The 16,292-nt window shown below is 40.6% G+C and overlaps 1 protein-coding gene across 1 annotated transcript in view; it reads right to left on the bottom strand.

Annotated features, from left to right (window-relative positions):
- Positions 1–16,292, bottom strand: part of IL1RAPL2 (interleukin 1 receptor accessory protein like 2) — a 389,202-nt gene that overhangs the window by 23,021 nt on the left and 349,889 nt on the right. The window contains exon 6 of the mRNA XM_009275329.1: positions 5,296–5,425. Within this exon, the coding sequence (XP_009273604.1) occupies positions 5,296–5,425 (130 nt within the window). The remainder of the gene's footprint in view (positions 1–5,295; positions 5,426–16,292) is intronic.

The following is a 16,292-nucleotide window of genomic DNA, read 5'->3' as shown; positions in this document are numbered from 1 at the left end:
GTGAGCGAACGGCTGTGTGGTGTTTAGCTGCCTGCCAGGTTAAACCACAACAGGGGGTCAGATAAATCAATTCCCATTTACCTATTAATATTCCATATGTATATATAGCCAAATATTTTAAACTCAGAGAAGTCTTTCTTCTCTGTTGGTAAACAATATGCTCCACAAATTTTGGCCTACAAATCATGCTGCAAAGTACAAATAAAATCATTAACAGAGAAGATATCTGGGACACTAATCTGGAGCACTGTGTGAATGTTCAGATTGTCTTGTGTTTAGTATAATCAGCATATTTTACGCAGAAAAAAAATGAAGAAAGATTACAATTAAGATAAAATAAATAATTATTCTGAATCTATTTAAAATAAAATACTTGACCCTTAACCTAAATTTAAATAATACATTATCAGCTAAAAAGGAGCTTTCATAAAAAAGAATACGCATTTTGACTGAGAATTTTTTTTCACTTATTTTCATGCTAATTGCAATCTTTAGGAAGACAACTCTTTAGAATGGGATCTATCATGAAAATGCTGACAGACACTTAAACATTATGCTGGTAGCAAAGTGTAGAAAGCTCTTAGTGGTGTTAAACCTTTCATTCCTGCTTTTTTTTTTCCTCTTTTTTTCTTTTAACCAGTACTCTACAGCTAATGATTCATTATTGCCACAGAAATACACAGTTGGTCACCTACATTCTTTTAATATGTGTGCAGCCTTTAATTGATTGCATTTTGTAGTTGGTTCAGAAAACACTGAGCACAATATTTTTGGGGAAGAAAAGGAATACAGTATCAAGAAGTAAGACCTTAAAGCTGCCACAGTTATTTGCTGCACACCCAGAAGATGAAGCTCTGTCCCTGAGTTGGGGGAAACTTTGCCAGCAACACTGCCAACACATGCCAGCTGCCACAAGTTGAGAAAATAATGGCTCTTTTTTCTGGTCCGATGAACAAACTTTAAGAGTAATTACATCATTGAATACACAGGTAAATCTTGCTTGACAACTCACAACAAACAGGATGGAGGGAGGGAGAGAAGAGGTGGATGAAGTAAAAAAAATACCCAGTGCTTTCTTTTTGTTCAAGCTTGCTTTCTTTTTGTTCAAGCTGAAGCATTTTATTTCATCTGAAACAAAACATTTTGTCTACTGATTATTTTTCAGTTAAGAAAGTATGAATTAAAAACAGAAGTATCATTTCAGAATACAAATGGTTTTTTTGAAAAGTATCCAATGTTTCAGTTTTTTCAAATCTTTTGTCATATTTTTCCAATGCATTTATGCACTAAGTTGAATCTGAAGTTAAAATAATTTTCCTTTGAAACCACCACATTTTCCTAAAATTTTCAGGCTTTGTATGATTACAGATGTAAAGGCCATAAGAAAGCTTCAGCTGGCTCTCTTTGCAAGACTAAGGCATTAATTCCAAGCCTTTACAAACCTGCAGGCGAGTTGGGACTTATCAAAAAGGAAACTTTTATTCTTTACATAGTTGAGGATCTGGACTGTGAACAGGGATACGAAATCTAGTCCCTTCTTCCTAGTCCTTAACAATAGTCTGTAGACGAAAGGACAGATGTATGTGTACACAAGTACCTCTCCAAAGTAAAGTAGTTCAACTAAGAACATGGCACAGCGATCTTCCCTCTCACTTTCCTGCACCATGTTTCTCATTCTCTGCCCAGAAATTGTCTACTTGAATAGTATAAGCTTTTCAGGAGAGGGCTGTCATTTCCATACTTCTCTGCAAAGTACCCAGCACATTAGCCAGGCAGGGATGGTAATTCTGCCTCCCTCCCTCAGCATCCCCCCCAACAGAATACAACATCCTCATCTTGAATGAGCGTTTTGCAACCATCAGTTGACTTCTGTGGGTGAAAAGGCAGAATGTTAAATTAATCAGCAGGAAAAAATAAGGCTGCAGTTCAAAATGTCTCCATTCACTTCTTTTCATGCCTCTAGAACGAGTTAAACTATTTCCACTTTCTGCCTCCCTCCCTCAGCATCCCCCCCAACAGAATACAACATCCTCATCTTGAATGAGCGTTTTGCAACCATCAGTTGACTTCTGTGGGTGAAAAGGCAGAATGTTAAATTAATCAGCAGGAAAAAATAAGGCTGCAGTTCAAAATGTCTCCATTCACTTCTTTTCATGCCTCTAGAACGAGTTAAACTATTTCCACTTTAAAACTGGAGAAGAGAGAAAAAAGGACAAACATTGAATAGTATAAGCTTTTCAGGAGAGGGCTGTCATTTCCATACTTCTCTGCAAAGTACCCAGCACATTAGCCAGGCAGGGATGGTAATTCTGCCTCCCTCCCTCAGCATCCCCCCCAACAGAATACAACATCCTCATCTTGAATGAGCGTTTTGCAACCATCAGTTGACTTCTGTGGGTGAAAAGGCAGAATGTTAAATTAATCAGCAGGAAAAAATAAGGCTGCAGTTCAAAATGTCTCCATTCACTTCTTTTCATGCCTCTAGAACGAGTTAAACTATTTCCACTTTAAAACTGGAGAAGAGAGAAAAAAAAAAAGGACAAACATGCTTTACAAGCTAAGCATTATGAGGCACCTGCAAACTGTTCTGCAGTGTTGTCTGAAGAAGAAAAAGAAGGAACTCATAGGTGGCTGGGAGAGTAAGATTTATGCCTGAAAATACTCCTTTGCCATGGCAGAGAGACGGTGTTGAAATTTGCTGTGGGCTCCTTTGATAACTAGGTACAACTGACAACTCTGCAGGCAGGCTTAAAGATTCTGATTCCTTCTTTAATAGCCCTGGTTCAATTAACATGACATTTTTATTACTGCTGTGAAAAACCCACCTGGCAAGCAAAGTCTCTTTCTCCTTTTCCCCCTATGCATGTCTAACGTTTGGGGATCTTAATTCAAGGGAAGGCAAGGAGGCAGGTTAGAGAGGGGGTCATCACCTCCGAGTCCTGCGATGCTGATTAGTTACTTTTTATTATGAGGCTCTGTAACAAGGTCTAATAAATAATGAGAAGCCCAGAGCTACACATGTATTACTCATGGTGAAGTCTGCTTACCAGAAAAACAGTTCCACAGGTTTGATTTTAACAGAAATGCTCAAGTCACGTGTATCCTTATTTCAGTGCTTTCATAAAAGCAGACATTGACTGGTAACTATGCATGCTAGAGGATGCAAACTAGGGATGGATGTTTTGTACTCCCACACTGCATTGATCTGCAAACCTGAATTCTCATCATTTACAGCAAATCCAGCAACACAATGGATGGGTACAGTCCAGGGTAAGGACAGCACCAAAAATTCAGAGTGCTACTAAATTTGTGAATTAATTTAAGATAAGGGACGCAGAGTTAAAATGTTAGATATTTGCCAAAAGAACAACCCATGGAGGATCTTGGTCTGGTTGTAACAATTCCCAATTACTTGTAGTTTCTCAACATTAACAGAAATGTGCTGATAATATCATATAGAAGCAAACTGATGGGAAAAGCATCTAACCAGCAAGTTCACTGTGGCTTATCAAATATGAAACATACATGACATTTTTTGAAATACATCAGTAAATACAACTAGGTAGAAGATGTGGGCTGGCTCAGGGCACTGACAGAACAGTTAGTGCTGCTTAGTTTCCCTGAAGCAGCATACCTGTAATGAGACACAGAAACAAGAGCTGTGACTGTGGAAAAATCATTTGCAAAAAGTTACTACTGCAGTTGCCATAGCTACTTCTAAATGAAAAAAGGGATGGACTGTGGCACTGCTGGTAATGATGCAGTAGGTTTTGGTAAATGCTATGTTTTTAATGCTGGCTATGATGCACAGGAGATTAGGTATGTGATAAGCAGCTTTGTTGAAGAGAAGATTCACTGAATTGTGACGGGTCTGTAAACTGAGTCAAAGCATTTTAACGGAGTGAGAAAAGGGAGCTGCCACAAAATTAATTTGAAACATGCATGTGTAATGAGATAGCACAATGAAGGACAAATACAGCTTTTTCAAACAGTTTCACTAACAAATGCACATAAAGGAAAAGTTTTGAACTGTGCTAGAGCTGGAGAGCTCTTTAAATACAAACCAAATTGTCCTTCTGATGCAGAGGAAGAACATGACCAAAATCACTCTGTCCATATATATATACCAGAGAGGACACAGTGTTGTTAAATGCCGATTACCTGCAATGGCAGATGTTTCCAATAATTGTATTTTGCGGTCCGAAGTCCAAAAGAGAGAGGACACAGTGTTGTTAAATGCCGATTAGCTGCAATGGCAGACGTTTCCAATAATTGTATTTTGCGGTCAGAAGCCCAAAAGAGAACTGTACACTTAAAGCCATTCTGGCAATGTATGATAAATTTCATCTGTGTGCAATTAAGGTGCAATGTTAGGTCAGTTATTTTAGTATATCTTAATAACTAGTGGCTAAATGGCTGAAATTCAAATTATTGATCAAGTAATAAAGCAAAGGAATCTCTCTCTCTGCCTGCTCTCCCAAATCACTTTTACAAGAAACAAACAACTCAGAAATGAGACCAATAAAATGTGCAATGGAAGGTGCAAAGACCTTGGCTTTCTTTATATTCATCGTATCTATAGGAGCTGGGACCACGTTGTCTATAGTATAACCATAGCCTAGTCTTTGCTCAAAGAGCTATTAATCAGGTAATTATTAAACAAGGAAAACAAGAAGATGCCGTTAGGTGCAAATTCCATGAAAGTTCATGGGGATACAAGTGTTTTCCTTACAATTGGTACAGCAAATAATAACCAGCATCTGGAACAAGCCAAGCACAAGTTGGGTATTGGACATCCTCACACAGCGACTTCCTTCTCTCCCTTAAGCGTTAGGCATGGAGGAACAAATGCCGCTCTTTGAAAGCCCTGGTTAGGGCATGCTGAGAGCTGTATCACAGGCAGACAACACATTCAGTAGAAGAGAAAAAGTATGGTGACTTTGACAGGAGACCATTCATCTTTAAGATTAACACTGATGCCGAAATGAACGTTATCTCGCCAAGGGCTGCCACAAGGGGCAGCTGCAGTGGACAGCATCATTTCCACACAGGCTAAAATCAACTCCCAGAACACTCAGACATTTCAGCTACCATCAGGGGAATTTGATAAGAGATTTTCAGGCGCATAGATTCGCTAGAAAGGAGAGGGAGCAACTCACGCTGCCCTGGTTCCAAGTCATTCATCACTCTTTAGACAGAAAACTATTTCCACTTCCAATTAAAAACCTCTTTAAAAAAACCCAACACGCTTTTGGGATATACCATGTTTTTAACAGTAAATACTCAAAAAAGTACCTGACTTCGCCTTCTTTAATGTGACCTTCTAATTCTTCTATGAATTTTTCCCCTTTCATCCAGTAGATCATGGGGCCTGATTCTCCACTGAATCCAAAGAAAGCTTTGCAGGCCACAGTCAGCGGGTTTCCTGAGGACAAGAAGAAAAGAGAGGGTTAGACATGAAAAAGGGTGATGTTGATTTGCATCTACAGTTGTGCACAATAGCTGTGAAATGAAACTCTGAGGTTATCCATCATTTCATTTTTCCCAGAAAGATATGTCCCAGAAAGATGAACAATGAGAAGGTATGGAAATGGTGGCAACATAAGGTGATATCAGATTGGTTATTAAAAAGAAAGAGATGACTTCTTTGTCAGACTCCTGGGATCTCTACCAGGGCTGGGGAGTGTGCCCTAAGAGGCAGGTAAATCACTGAACTTGCTTACTGCTGCCTATCCACCCATAAAAAAGACACAATAATTTCTTCCTCACTTAGATAGAAATCAAATGTTAATGAAGTCTTGGTAAGCTGTTCAGAGAGCTTTTAAAGATCCCCAAGTAATACATGATGCCAGTGAGCACCAACAACACTTATGTTACTGTCAACAGGCTTTTGGCAAAGGACCAACCTTCGAAGCATTACTCAAGCAATAGAGTAAAGAACTCTCCCTTTCAGCTCTGCAAAAATACTTCCAAAAGAAAGAAAATAAAACTTGTAAAGTAAGCAGATTTCTTTTCTCTCCAAGAATTCAGCATTTAGGTGGGTTTTTGTTTGGCTACAGCTTTAGCTGTACTAGCTAGTCCAGGACTGTGCTTACACTGCCAGGACAGATGGTCGTCTGCCTGCAGAAGACAAAAAAAAAAACAACAAAAAAACCCCAGACAAGCCAGGAAATTCAGGAGACGCATGCCCATTCCCTTAGTATGCAAATACAGCTGCTGTACCCACTTCTCTTTGCCTGTTTTACCCAGCATAGGTGGTCCAGGTTACAATGCAGCTGTAGAGTCACCAACTTACATGGGAGGACAGACCTCTTTTAGTATCAGTGGAACTCCTGCTGAATCTTCCAGGACTTGGATCAAGCGTGGAAAGTCCAAATAATGCATTTTGCTATATTTGGAAGAAATGTTTTATTATGCCAGCCATTTTCAGTGCCAGCAGGAGACTCTTCCGACGCAGAAATAGAACAGGCCTATGCTTTTCAAAAAGGGGTAGTCATTTGGAGCACATCACTTGGTTGAGCATGGGCTAATGGTTTCACCTGATTGACTCACTGTGCCTTAATCAGTTATCTCTTGTCTGCTCAGCAGTGATAACTCGCTGTGTGCATACTCAGAGCATATCAGAGCTGTGTGTTAAAGCATCTTTGCCTAAACCCCTATAGAGCAACTAAACCCCCCTAAGTCAACTACTTGCACTTGTCTATCCATTATTTCAGTGCCCAATTTAAGACATGTCAAAAGAGTCTGATTAGTCAGGAAGTGCAGCATTTCCAGCCACTGAAAATCAGCCGCCTTTAAAATGTTTCCAAGTCAAGATCCAAAATTACAAGTCCTTTTGAAACATTAGGATACAGCAAGAAAAGGTTTAAAGACTGCACTTCAGTCTCCGTTTCTCAAATAGCAAAAGACAAAAATGGAAAATGTTTATCCTGAAAATGTTTTACAGAATCTTTCATTATCTCCATATTCACTATGAACTCTGGTACCACAGCTGGCCACTGAATACGTGCTGATGCTGACAGATTATATACAACCAGCTCAAACGTCCAAAATATAAGAAGGGGTGGATATTCACAGTTATCTGTACATCCCACAATACTGACCACCATCATAAGAAAGTTCCAAACTTCATTAACTAATGAAGAGTCAGAAACACTTCTAGGCAGACATTTAATTCCACTACAAGACAATATTGGAGAAGTCTGTTTCCTTCTGCTCCTAACCCGTTCGCCCAGCCCTGCAAGGTGCTGCGTGCCCTCCATGGGCTGGGGGTAGAATTGGAGCCTCTGGCTATATCCATCTCATGTTTTCCTAACATGCTGAATGCCTGTGTGGTGTGAGGTCTTTTGTGCCGCTTGCCTCAGAGTCATGATACGCATCTATTTAAGTACCACTTAGTGATTCCTAGCATGTGGCTGCTCAGTCCACGTTTGATTTTAATGGAAAAAGACAATTGTAGCAATGTGAAAAAGAAAAGAGCTAGACGTGGCCTATCAGCATTGACAGTATGTGCCCTTTTCCTGGCACACCACGCTGGGCATTAAGTGTTACAGGCAAAATATATTACAGGGTGTGCTTTTCCTCAAACCAGCAAATTTTTACTTAAAAAACAAACCCTGAAGAAATGAAAATATTCCAAGGTGAGTCTAAGATTTCTATACATGCAGAGTAAATATCCTGAGGTAATACATCTCGTCTGAAGAAATAAGAAGTTTTCTTTACGAATAGGAATACCTAAAAAAACTAGCTGTTGGTACACAGCTTCTGTAATAAACAAACCTAATATAAAGCATCAGTAGCCTTTACTGTGACGGCTTGCACACTCTGAACATGCCCTGGCAGATCTATTTCTCAGCTTTGCCACCAGGGAAAACCAACAGAATAAACTAGTACCGTCAACAGCAAACTTCAGAGCAAATTAGTATTTTCAGCTCAAAGTCTGGGACTGGCCACACCTGAAAAAAAACATGGTCCATCTCATCTGCAAACCCATCACTGATCAGAGGGAGGTATAAGGAACTGTTTCTCATGGAACAACTAATTTTTATCTCAGTAGCAGAACGATGCACGTCTGGGTTGAGCTGATCTGTCCTGGGGTGGAAAGAGCTTGGGGCTTGATGACACCTCAAGGTCCCATCCAAACCCAAACTCTCACATGCTGTTCTTCTACTCCTCGAGCTGGTAAGGACATCTTGCTCTTCTGTAGTTCTCTGAAGCAGCTTCTGGTTTATAACTCTCACCATTTCTTTGTGACTCTGGAAGCAGGACAAAGTCAGAAAAGGTAACATTGGCTCCTCCTTGCAGAAACACTTTACCTCCTTAAATAAGCCTCCATAAGGAAATGAAGAGAGGTTTCCCCTCTCCTGCTACGTAAAGACACAGCTGGCCACAGCAGTAACCCATTACTACCGGTTTTCAGGGAACTCCAACCAATTCCCATCCGGAAAAGAACACGGCATGTCTCACTGCATTTCCCCCCGAGTACTGAGACCCTAAAACTGCAGCTGAATTCCCCGGTTCCTAAATGTACCCTTGAATATGGGAAGAAACAGGCACTAAGCACGGAAAGTGCCCTCTGCAGGTCCTGATTTTGGGGCTGGCTTCAAGCCATGTGGTATCACACTGAGTCACAGTTCTGGGCAGAAGGAACTAACAGGCAACTTGCAACTCCAACAACTCATCTTGTGCAAGGCCCAAACTTTTGCATATCATTACTGCTATTCTGCATGACACTAAGTAGTTCTACTACTAACTGTTCTTATTAAGAAAAATTCCCCTTGCATCATTTAATTAACAACATCAAAGTTCCTAGAATGAATGGTATCCTAAAAGTCTTCCATTTATAAATGGTTTCTGTTTAAATCAGATAGACATTTCAGCTGCAATTTTAATTAATAAAATAATTTGCTGAGAAACAGAGAAAATGATAAGTGAGATTTCTAATGTTACAACACTTAAGAGAATGTTTTAAGAAACAAGGGAAGAAAGTAGAAAAGCCTGCTTGTAGACATCAATGAGTCTACTGCTTTTCTGGGGTCACCTTGTTACAGTAAAGCCTCAGGTTCCAGCAAAAGTCTCTGCTTTGGCTTTTTTCCCTACTCTGTCAATCAGGCACGCTTGTTGCAAACTCTCAGCTGATAAAACACAACCGCTGGCAACAGGAATGACTTTTATTGCTAAATCTTATTGTACATTTTTCACCTGACCGTTTTCACATTAAATCTGCGTGAACTCTACCATACATTTTAGGAATTTTTTTTCTGAAAATGAGAATTCCAGAGAAATGCAATTATTCAAGCAAAATAGCTGCCTGATGGCGGTAGGAGTACTGGCTAAGGATGGAAAAAGGGTCTGCAAAAGAATTTAGCCAGGCATGATTCTGATGTGCTTACTGCGGGTCTGACATGCTTTGAAAGAGAATGACAAATCCTGCAGCACCGTCTCTCTTGAATGAGGCATGCTCCAAGCATCAAGTAAATGAAGCTTAAAATACCTAAAAGTTATTCAGTCTTTTAAAAACTTAAATGCCAAGGCTAGATGGCTGACCAGCACAGAAGATAAAAGCTGTTCACAGATCATAAGATCTGGCTTATGCTAAGGCATTTTTTCAGGGTATTTTTTGAAAATGCGGATTGATTATTTGTTCTTTTTCACTCATTTTGCACAAGTAGGTGTATTTTGTGGCTTATTTGCGAGCATCCATTCAAGGGTGCAACACAGAGTCCATATTCTCTAATGTCCACATTCTGCTAGTGCTCTGTTCTTCCAGCAAATCAGGCTTTCACTCCCGGAGCAAATCATCCCAGAGCAACCCCTTCAAACAGCCAAAGTCATGTGTGAATCCTTGGGTGCTTTTTTTTTCCTATGGCTTGAAACATTAGTGTTTTTTCCAATTCTTTCACATTTCTGTGCCAGATACAACAACGCTCTCAACAAGCCTGAATTGAAGCAGATGATCCTTCCAAGCTAGTGGCAGAACTGACTGAAAGTGCCAAAGCAAGATCTCCTTTTGTACCAAGCAACATCAAAAGTCAATCCTGCACACGTTGCTAGCTGGATTTACATCTTCAGTTCCACCTGGGTGTTAATGTCATTGACTGTAATATCATTGCTTTTATCTATTTCAGGGCTGGATACTGTACACACACAAAAGGGAAGACAAGTGCACTGCTGGCACCAAAAAATCATTCCATCACTCCAAGTCTCTCTTACTGATGCATATGCATCATGTAGCTCCTCTCTGATAATGGTGCCTGTGTCTCCCTATAAGACTGACAGAGTGTTTGCAAAGGAGCAGCTTCCCACTCTTGACACATGCAGATGTTATGCAGGCACTTCATGGGCTTTGTTTCTTCAGTTTGCTGAGACAGAGGACGAGAAAGGCAGGTTACTTCTCACATCTCAATAAGTGTATTCTACAGACTGTCTGCAGAATCAAAACTGACTTTCCAGGCTATGAGGTTTGCAAGGCAAATCACCACGTCACGGACAAGAACATTATTGTTTTAATGTGCTTTACAAGTGCTAGGAACAGGCCAAAGAGCAGCAGAGTGATTTAAATTCCCCTGGCCAGGCAGGCTGGATTGTATACAACCTTCTTCCTTCAGAAGGACATCCTGGATAAGAAGATATGGGAGACAGAGCTTATGCCTGCAATTTATCCACAAAACAAATGCCAGGGGCAACACAGACCTTGACTCATGAAAAACAATCTCTGTGTGTGGTAGTTTCTATCCAGTTTGCAGAGGATGTCAATTTTCTCTAAGTCCCTTGCAAGAACATCCTCTTAGCTGTTCTCCTATGCTCAGCAATAACGGGCAGAACCCAGAAGCACGCTAAGGTGGTGCAGCCCAAGCCAAACCATGGGTTTGGCTCAGCTGGCTGATGCTGAACGTTGGGCCGAGCTGCTGCCGGGGATGTGAGGATGGCAATGGTAGCAAATGGTGCCCACTCAAGGCCACTCTTGCAATCTGAGAGCCAAATCCTGCAGCTGAGCTAGGCAGCAGTCTAGGGCTCATCTGCAATGGGATGACCTCCTAAAGAAGTCAGGAGGCATTTGGCAGAGGCAGCTGAGGATATGCTTGGGTTTTGCTCATGTCACCCAGCACAGCTGATCGCCTGTGTCTCCCAGTCCCCTCTCAGCACCGATCAAGGGACTGCAGTACCACTTCACAACATCAGGGTCTTCAGCATCTGTTCCTATAATCTGCTAAGGTGGCACTGAAACTCTTCACAGATTTATCTACCACTGAATTTAGACAAAGCTACAAAACCCCACAAAAACCTCAGGTACGTTATCACCTCCCTCCTTTATTTTTCCCTGGCCATTTCCCAGCATTACTTGATCAAAGGTTCCATGTTTTGTTTAGTACAATGAGATTTATAAAGTCAATGCTAATTACTCTACCTGGGCTGCTTTTTCCTCCTCTTTCACTTGGCTATTGTACACAATACAAGCCTAGCTGTGTGCTAAACCATGTTACCCTTATTTAGGTAAAAGTCTCATGGAGTTCAGTGACTAGTTTGAGCATTATTGGATCCAGTGAAGATAAAACATACTCAAAACAAATTATTTTATCCGACAAAAAAAAAAAAAAAAAAAAAATTTACAGAAAATCCTTTAATTTTTCAAAACTCTATTCCAGCAGCCAGTAGATTCATGACTGGATATGATCCTCCCAAACATTTGGATAATTAAAGATCAGCCAGGAACTAATGAACCAAAAGCATTTTAAATAAAATTAAGAAACCTGCTTTGGGTAGTGATAATAATTGCTTTAATAAGATAAATGTGTAGTGAAATCAAACCTAACTAGCTTCCAGACATTTCAAATCAGTTTAAGAGCATTTAAAAACACACACACACACACACACACATATATATTTTACTAGATTGTTTTATTCTCCAAGTTTCTACAAAGAAACAGACTAAAGGAGGTGCTCGTCCCCCAAGTAAGGCCCCATGTCAGGAACAGCATATGCTAGCCACTAAAATAATATTCTGGTAGCTGTACTGATAGGCAGGAAAAATAAATGGCGGCGGTACGTGACATACATTAAGTTGGCTCTTCACTCACACAAGAACTTTTTGACTAATGCAAGTCTTTGGCAATAAGAAAGAGCCCAGTAAAAACTTTGACAAGAAAAATGCAAAAGATCTTTAGGTCTTGTTTTGTCCTCTGTAGTTTATGGTCTTAATTTTAACTTTCTTTCTTGCTCTGCTCTTATTTCTTATGCCCTGAGACATCACAAAACACACGGCCATGAGATATTTGTGCTTTTCTGTCTCACTCAAGCGAGCAAATGGCATGTATAAAAAGTAGCATAAACATAACACTGACTAACAGCAAGCAGCAAAACCCCAAACATGAAACAAAGCAACTAAGCCTCTAGACAGTAAGTTGCCAAGAACGTAAGTCAATGCATTTGCTGTCATTCCATACAGCCCCAACCATTTCTAATTTAAACAATACAATCATGACCCACTGCAAGTGCTGCTTGTAGGCTTGGCTATTGACTATGGCTCTCACAAAAAGAGAAAAACAAAACAAAACTACACACAAGGCTGAAATGTTGCTGACAAAAATTTATCAGATGTTCCAAAAATGAATCAATCAAGGCAAAATTTCCTAAAGCAAATTTCTTCCAAAAACACACCCAGAAAAACATCCCAACCCCCGCCCTCTCTTCCCCCCCTCCCCCTGCGCCAAAGTAAACCTTACCTAAATCCTGTAAAACCCTTTATCACATTTTCAGAACTGCCTTGGGGTCAGAATTTGAAGTCTTAATCATTGAGAGCTCAGGTGTAACTGAAAGTCAAGGATTTTAGCTTTTCAGTTATTCACCTTCAATGAAGACAGATGCTTAGTGGGATTTCCAGAAGCAGCTTGACAGCTGCCTTGTGCCGACTTTAACTTGTGCTCAATGCTGAGGTGCTTCTGAAAATCTCATTTCTGTGCATTTTGAGGCACAGAAATATTATTTAAGAGAAATGCCCGGTAGGTACTTAAAAAACGTCCTCTTGGTGGTAGGGTTCCAAGGGCTGGGGCAGCCCAACGGCAACAGAGCGGTGACATCCAGACTAAGGTGAACTAAGCAGGGAGTGAGATGGAACAAATCATCTCGCTATGGCCAGGGCATGGGTATGGCCCCATGCTGTCACAGCAATCATCTCTCTCTACTCTGGTATCGCTTTTAGCACGGCCAAAATAGGTGGCAACACACAGGTGTGTTGCTCCGAGAGAAGAGCAGGAAGGGAAAAATTATTCAGAGGGACATTTGCTTCCTTAGATCACTGTCCCATGGTGAGAAGGGGAACAACCAACTGTTTGAGCTACAATGAGATGGACCACAAAGAGATGCTCCTGTCTCCTCCCAGAGATCTGTTGGCTCAAAGGGAAGGTAGAGTCCTACCCCACACATTGCTGCTTCTTACCAGCTTCAGGCACTTTCCAACTCTCCAACTTGCCCCTGCATAAAATTTTCTATAGACATTCATGTCTTACATTTCAGTTTCCTGAGCAAGTGCATCTTGATCTTTTCTCTCAGGAGAGAAAGAGGATGAAATCCAGCATCTCTTTCTAGAGAGTAATCTGGCTTCATGTGAAGAAAGTGCATGGAGGGACCAACCTAACCAAGATGTGCTTCCATCAATGTAGCCAAATTCTGAACCTTACTCACATGAGTATCCAGTAACGGGTATCCAGTCGTACGTCTTAGCGAGTTCCCATTTAGCACGCGGAGGGTACATTCAAGGTTGCTAAGGAAACCAGCTGCGGGCTGCAACAGACTGAAGGAATTACGCTAAACCTCTTTCAACTTCTGGGTTGATTTTTAAACAAATGATTGAACTTCTTAGGACAATTACTATAGAATGGATAATTCTTCTTCACTTAGAAAGCACAAAGCAAATGTGAACTTATGCTTCATGCTATGGATGTCCTGCCCTATAAAAAAGGTGAGACTCTCTGAAATAAATGTATGCTTGAATCTAAGGAGTCAATTGGGGTATTTTCATACTCAGTTTGCGACTGTTCACTCAACTGCTGCTTAGATTTTGGCTAACCCAGCTCATGCTAAGGCCTGATGTGCGCTGGGAGCAGCGCCATTAGGTCAAAGCAAGAGCACCATGTAGGCAGGACAGGTGGCCAGACAGAGCTAAAGGGCCATTGTGGCCCATTATCACCCACAAATTGCTGTCTCCAGCAGCCAGTATCTTTTGTCTGGTAGTTTCCCCAGAATCCACTAACTTATGGAAATGGTACAGACCAAACCTCCAAGCTGGAGTGTATAAAACACCAGTTTCCCAAAAAGCTTTTGAAGCGGATCCAGCAGCAGCTGGACTGCTGAGGCTTTCATGCTTCCCGGTGTGATACAGCGGACACCCGCAACTTGATGGAGGAGGAAGGATGAGCACTCTCACTGTCGGCTAGGTAACTGATTCTCTTCTTTTGCTCATAGTTGCACAATATTAAGAGTTATGGGTTGTAAGTTCTGAAGCCTTATGACTTGAATGGTGAATAAGTAAATTCACGTGATAGACTAGCCTGGTCAAAAGGGGACTGAGCCCGTTTGTCATGTTTGTCTATTATATTTCTTAATTAGCTTATGAAATAAAGTTTAAATCACAGAGTACATTGTCCTGTAAATTTGAAAGATCCAAACAGACCATGACATCAGTTTTGTACAAAGATGTTAACGAAAAACCTAATTCTCCCTGAACAGCTTGTTAGTATCTCCATAGTGCCCTGCAGCAGGCATGTGGGGCCAGAAATGTTAGTGTGGTTAACAAGGTCCAGAATATCACCTTATGTACGTATTTTGATGTTAGCTAAGTGCTTTCCTTTCTCTGCTGCCATGCTGCTGACACAGTGCAGGAGAATGGGATGGTAGGGCTAAGAAAAGGGGCCAGACACAAGAGGCTGCAACCTTCTTATTTCTCCAGCTTTCATAGCCTTCCTAAAATAAATCAAATGCAGTGCTGGGTCCTGGTCAGGCGGATGGAGAGACAGATGTCAATCACCTCTGATAATGAAGGTAACTACAACTGTCACCTCACTTGGCCTCAGTTATGCAGGTGGCCTCTCATCCACAGGGGACAGAACTTGTCAAGGCTGGTGATAAGATTATGCAAGTTCCCACTTCCCCTGCACAAAGGGACCAACAGGGACGCAGCTACCAAGGTCAGCTTGTACTTAAATGAGAATCTACAACTGACTGACGTGCTTAAAACTCAGCAAATGCTCAAACATTTTGCTGAATAGGGAGAGGGTTCCCTGTTGATTAAATTTAAGCACGTACTTAAGTGCTATGCTGAGTAAGGGCAACAGTGAGTTTTAAATAAAGACTGTATCTACGAAAAAGGTTCAAAAAGAAAAACAACAGCCACAGAGCAACATTTTCTCCAAGCTAACTCCAGTAAATAATTCCCATTTATTATTTACTTAAATTTAGAGATAACATTCAGGGAGAGTAGGAAAGCAAAACATAGTTCAATAAATACAACCTGTATTTTGCTTATTGAGTTAATCAATATTGTTCATCAGTTGTCCAATAAAGAATTTACAGGGAAGTTTAATCTCTTCGAATTTGTCAAAATTAAAGGAAACATTTTTATTTGCCCTTCTTACTGTTAAAAAAAGGGGCAAGTAGCATTAAGGTGGATAGTATTTAAAAAAAAGTCAATCACACAGAAAACTCACTGGTTTACATCATTTTTTTTCTGTTGGTTTTTTTTTTTTCCCCCAGAACCTTGGGTTAAGAATCTTTTAACCAAGATACAAGACCTAAAACAGTGACTTGTATCTTGGCTGCAAGAATTTAGCAAGCACTTAAGGGTCATGAGAAATTTTATAAATTCAGACAACTTCTCAGAGTTAAAACTACTCCTTCCTAAAGAGATACAGTGGCATCCCCTTGTGCTCAGTAATTTGAGCCATAATCTGTCAGTTCAGGTAAGTGCCACGTTTCTGACAGATGTAATTTACAGAAGTCAATAGACTAATTGCCCTAAACCTATTAGCAGTGAGGACTCAGATTTACCCTAAGCCTCTTGGCCTTGCATTCAGTTGACAGCATTCACATTAACCACACATTAAATGTAATTTTAGTTGCAGAGTTTAGAAAATCTCAATTTTCCCATGGTGAGTGCCAAACCATGAAGTCTGTAACTCAGAAATCCTAAATTCTGCCCCATCATGTTTTTTTCCCTGGATCTTTACATACAGTGAAGGCACAGCCCGTGGTTTCACCTTCCCCAAATCCACTTATTTCACCCTCATTCTGAACACTGC

The sequence above is a fragment of the Aptenodytes forsteri genome, unplaced genomic scaffold, assembly GCF_000699145.1.
Source record: "Aptenodytes forsteri isolate BGI_AS27 unplaced genomic scaffold, ASM69914v1 Scaffold143, whole genome shotgun sequence".
NCBI lineage: Eukaryota > Metazoa > Chordata > Aves > Sphenisciformes > Spheniscidae > Aptenodytes > Aptenodytes forsteri.
This window is presented reverse-complemented; position numbering and strand designations above follow the sequence as displayed.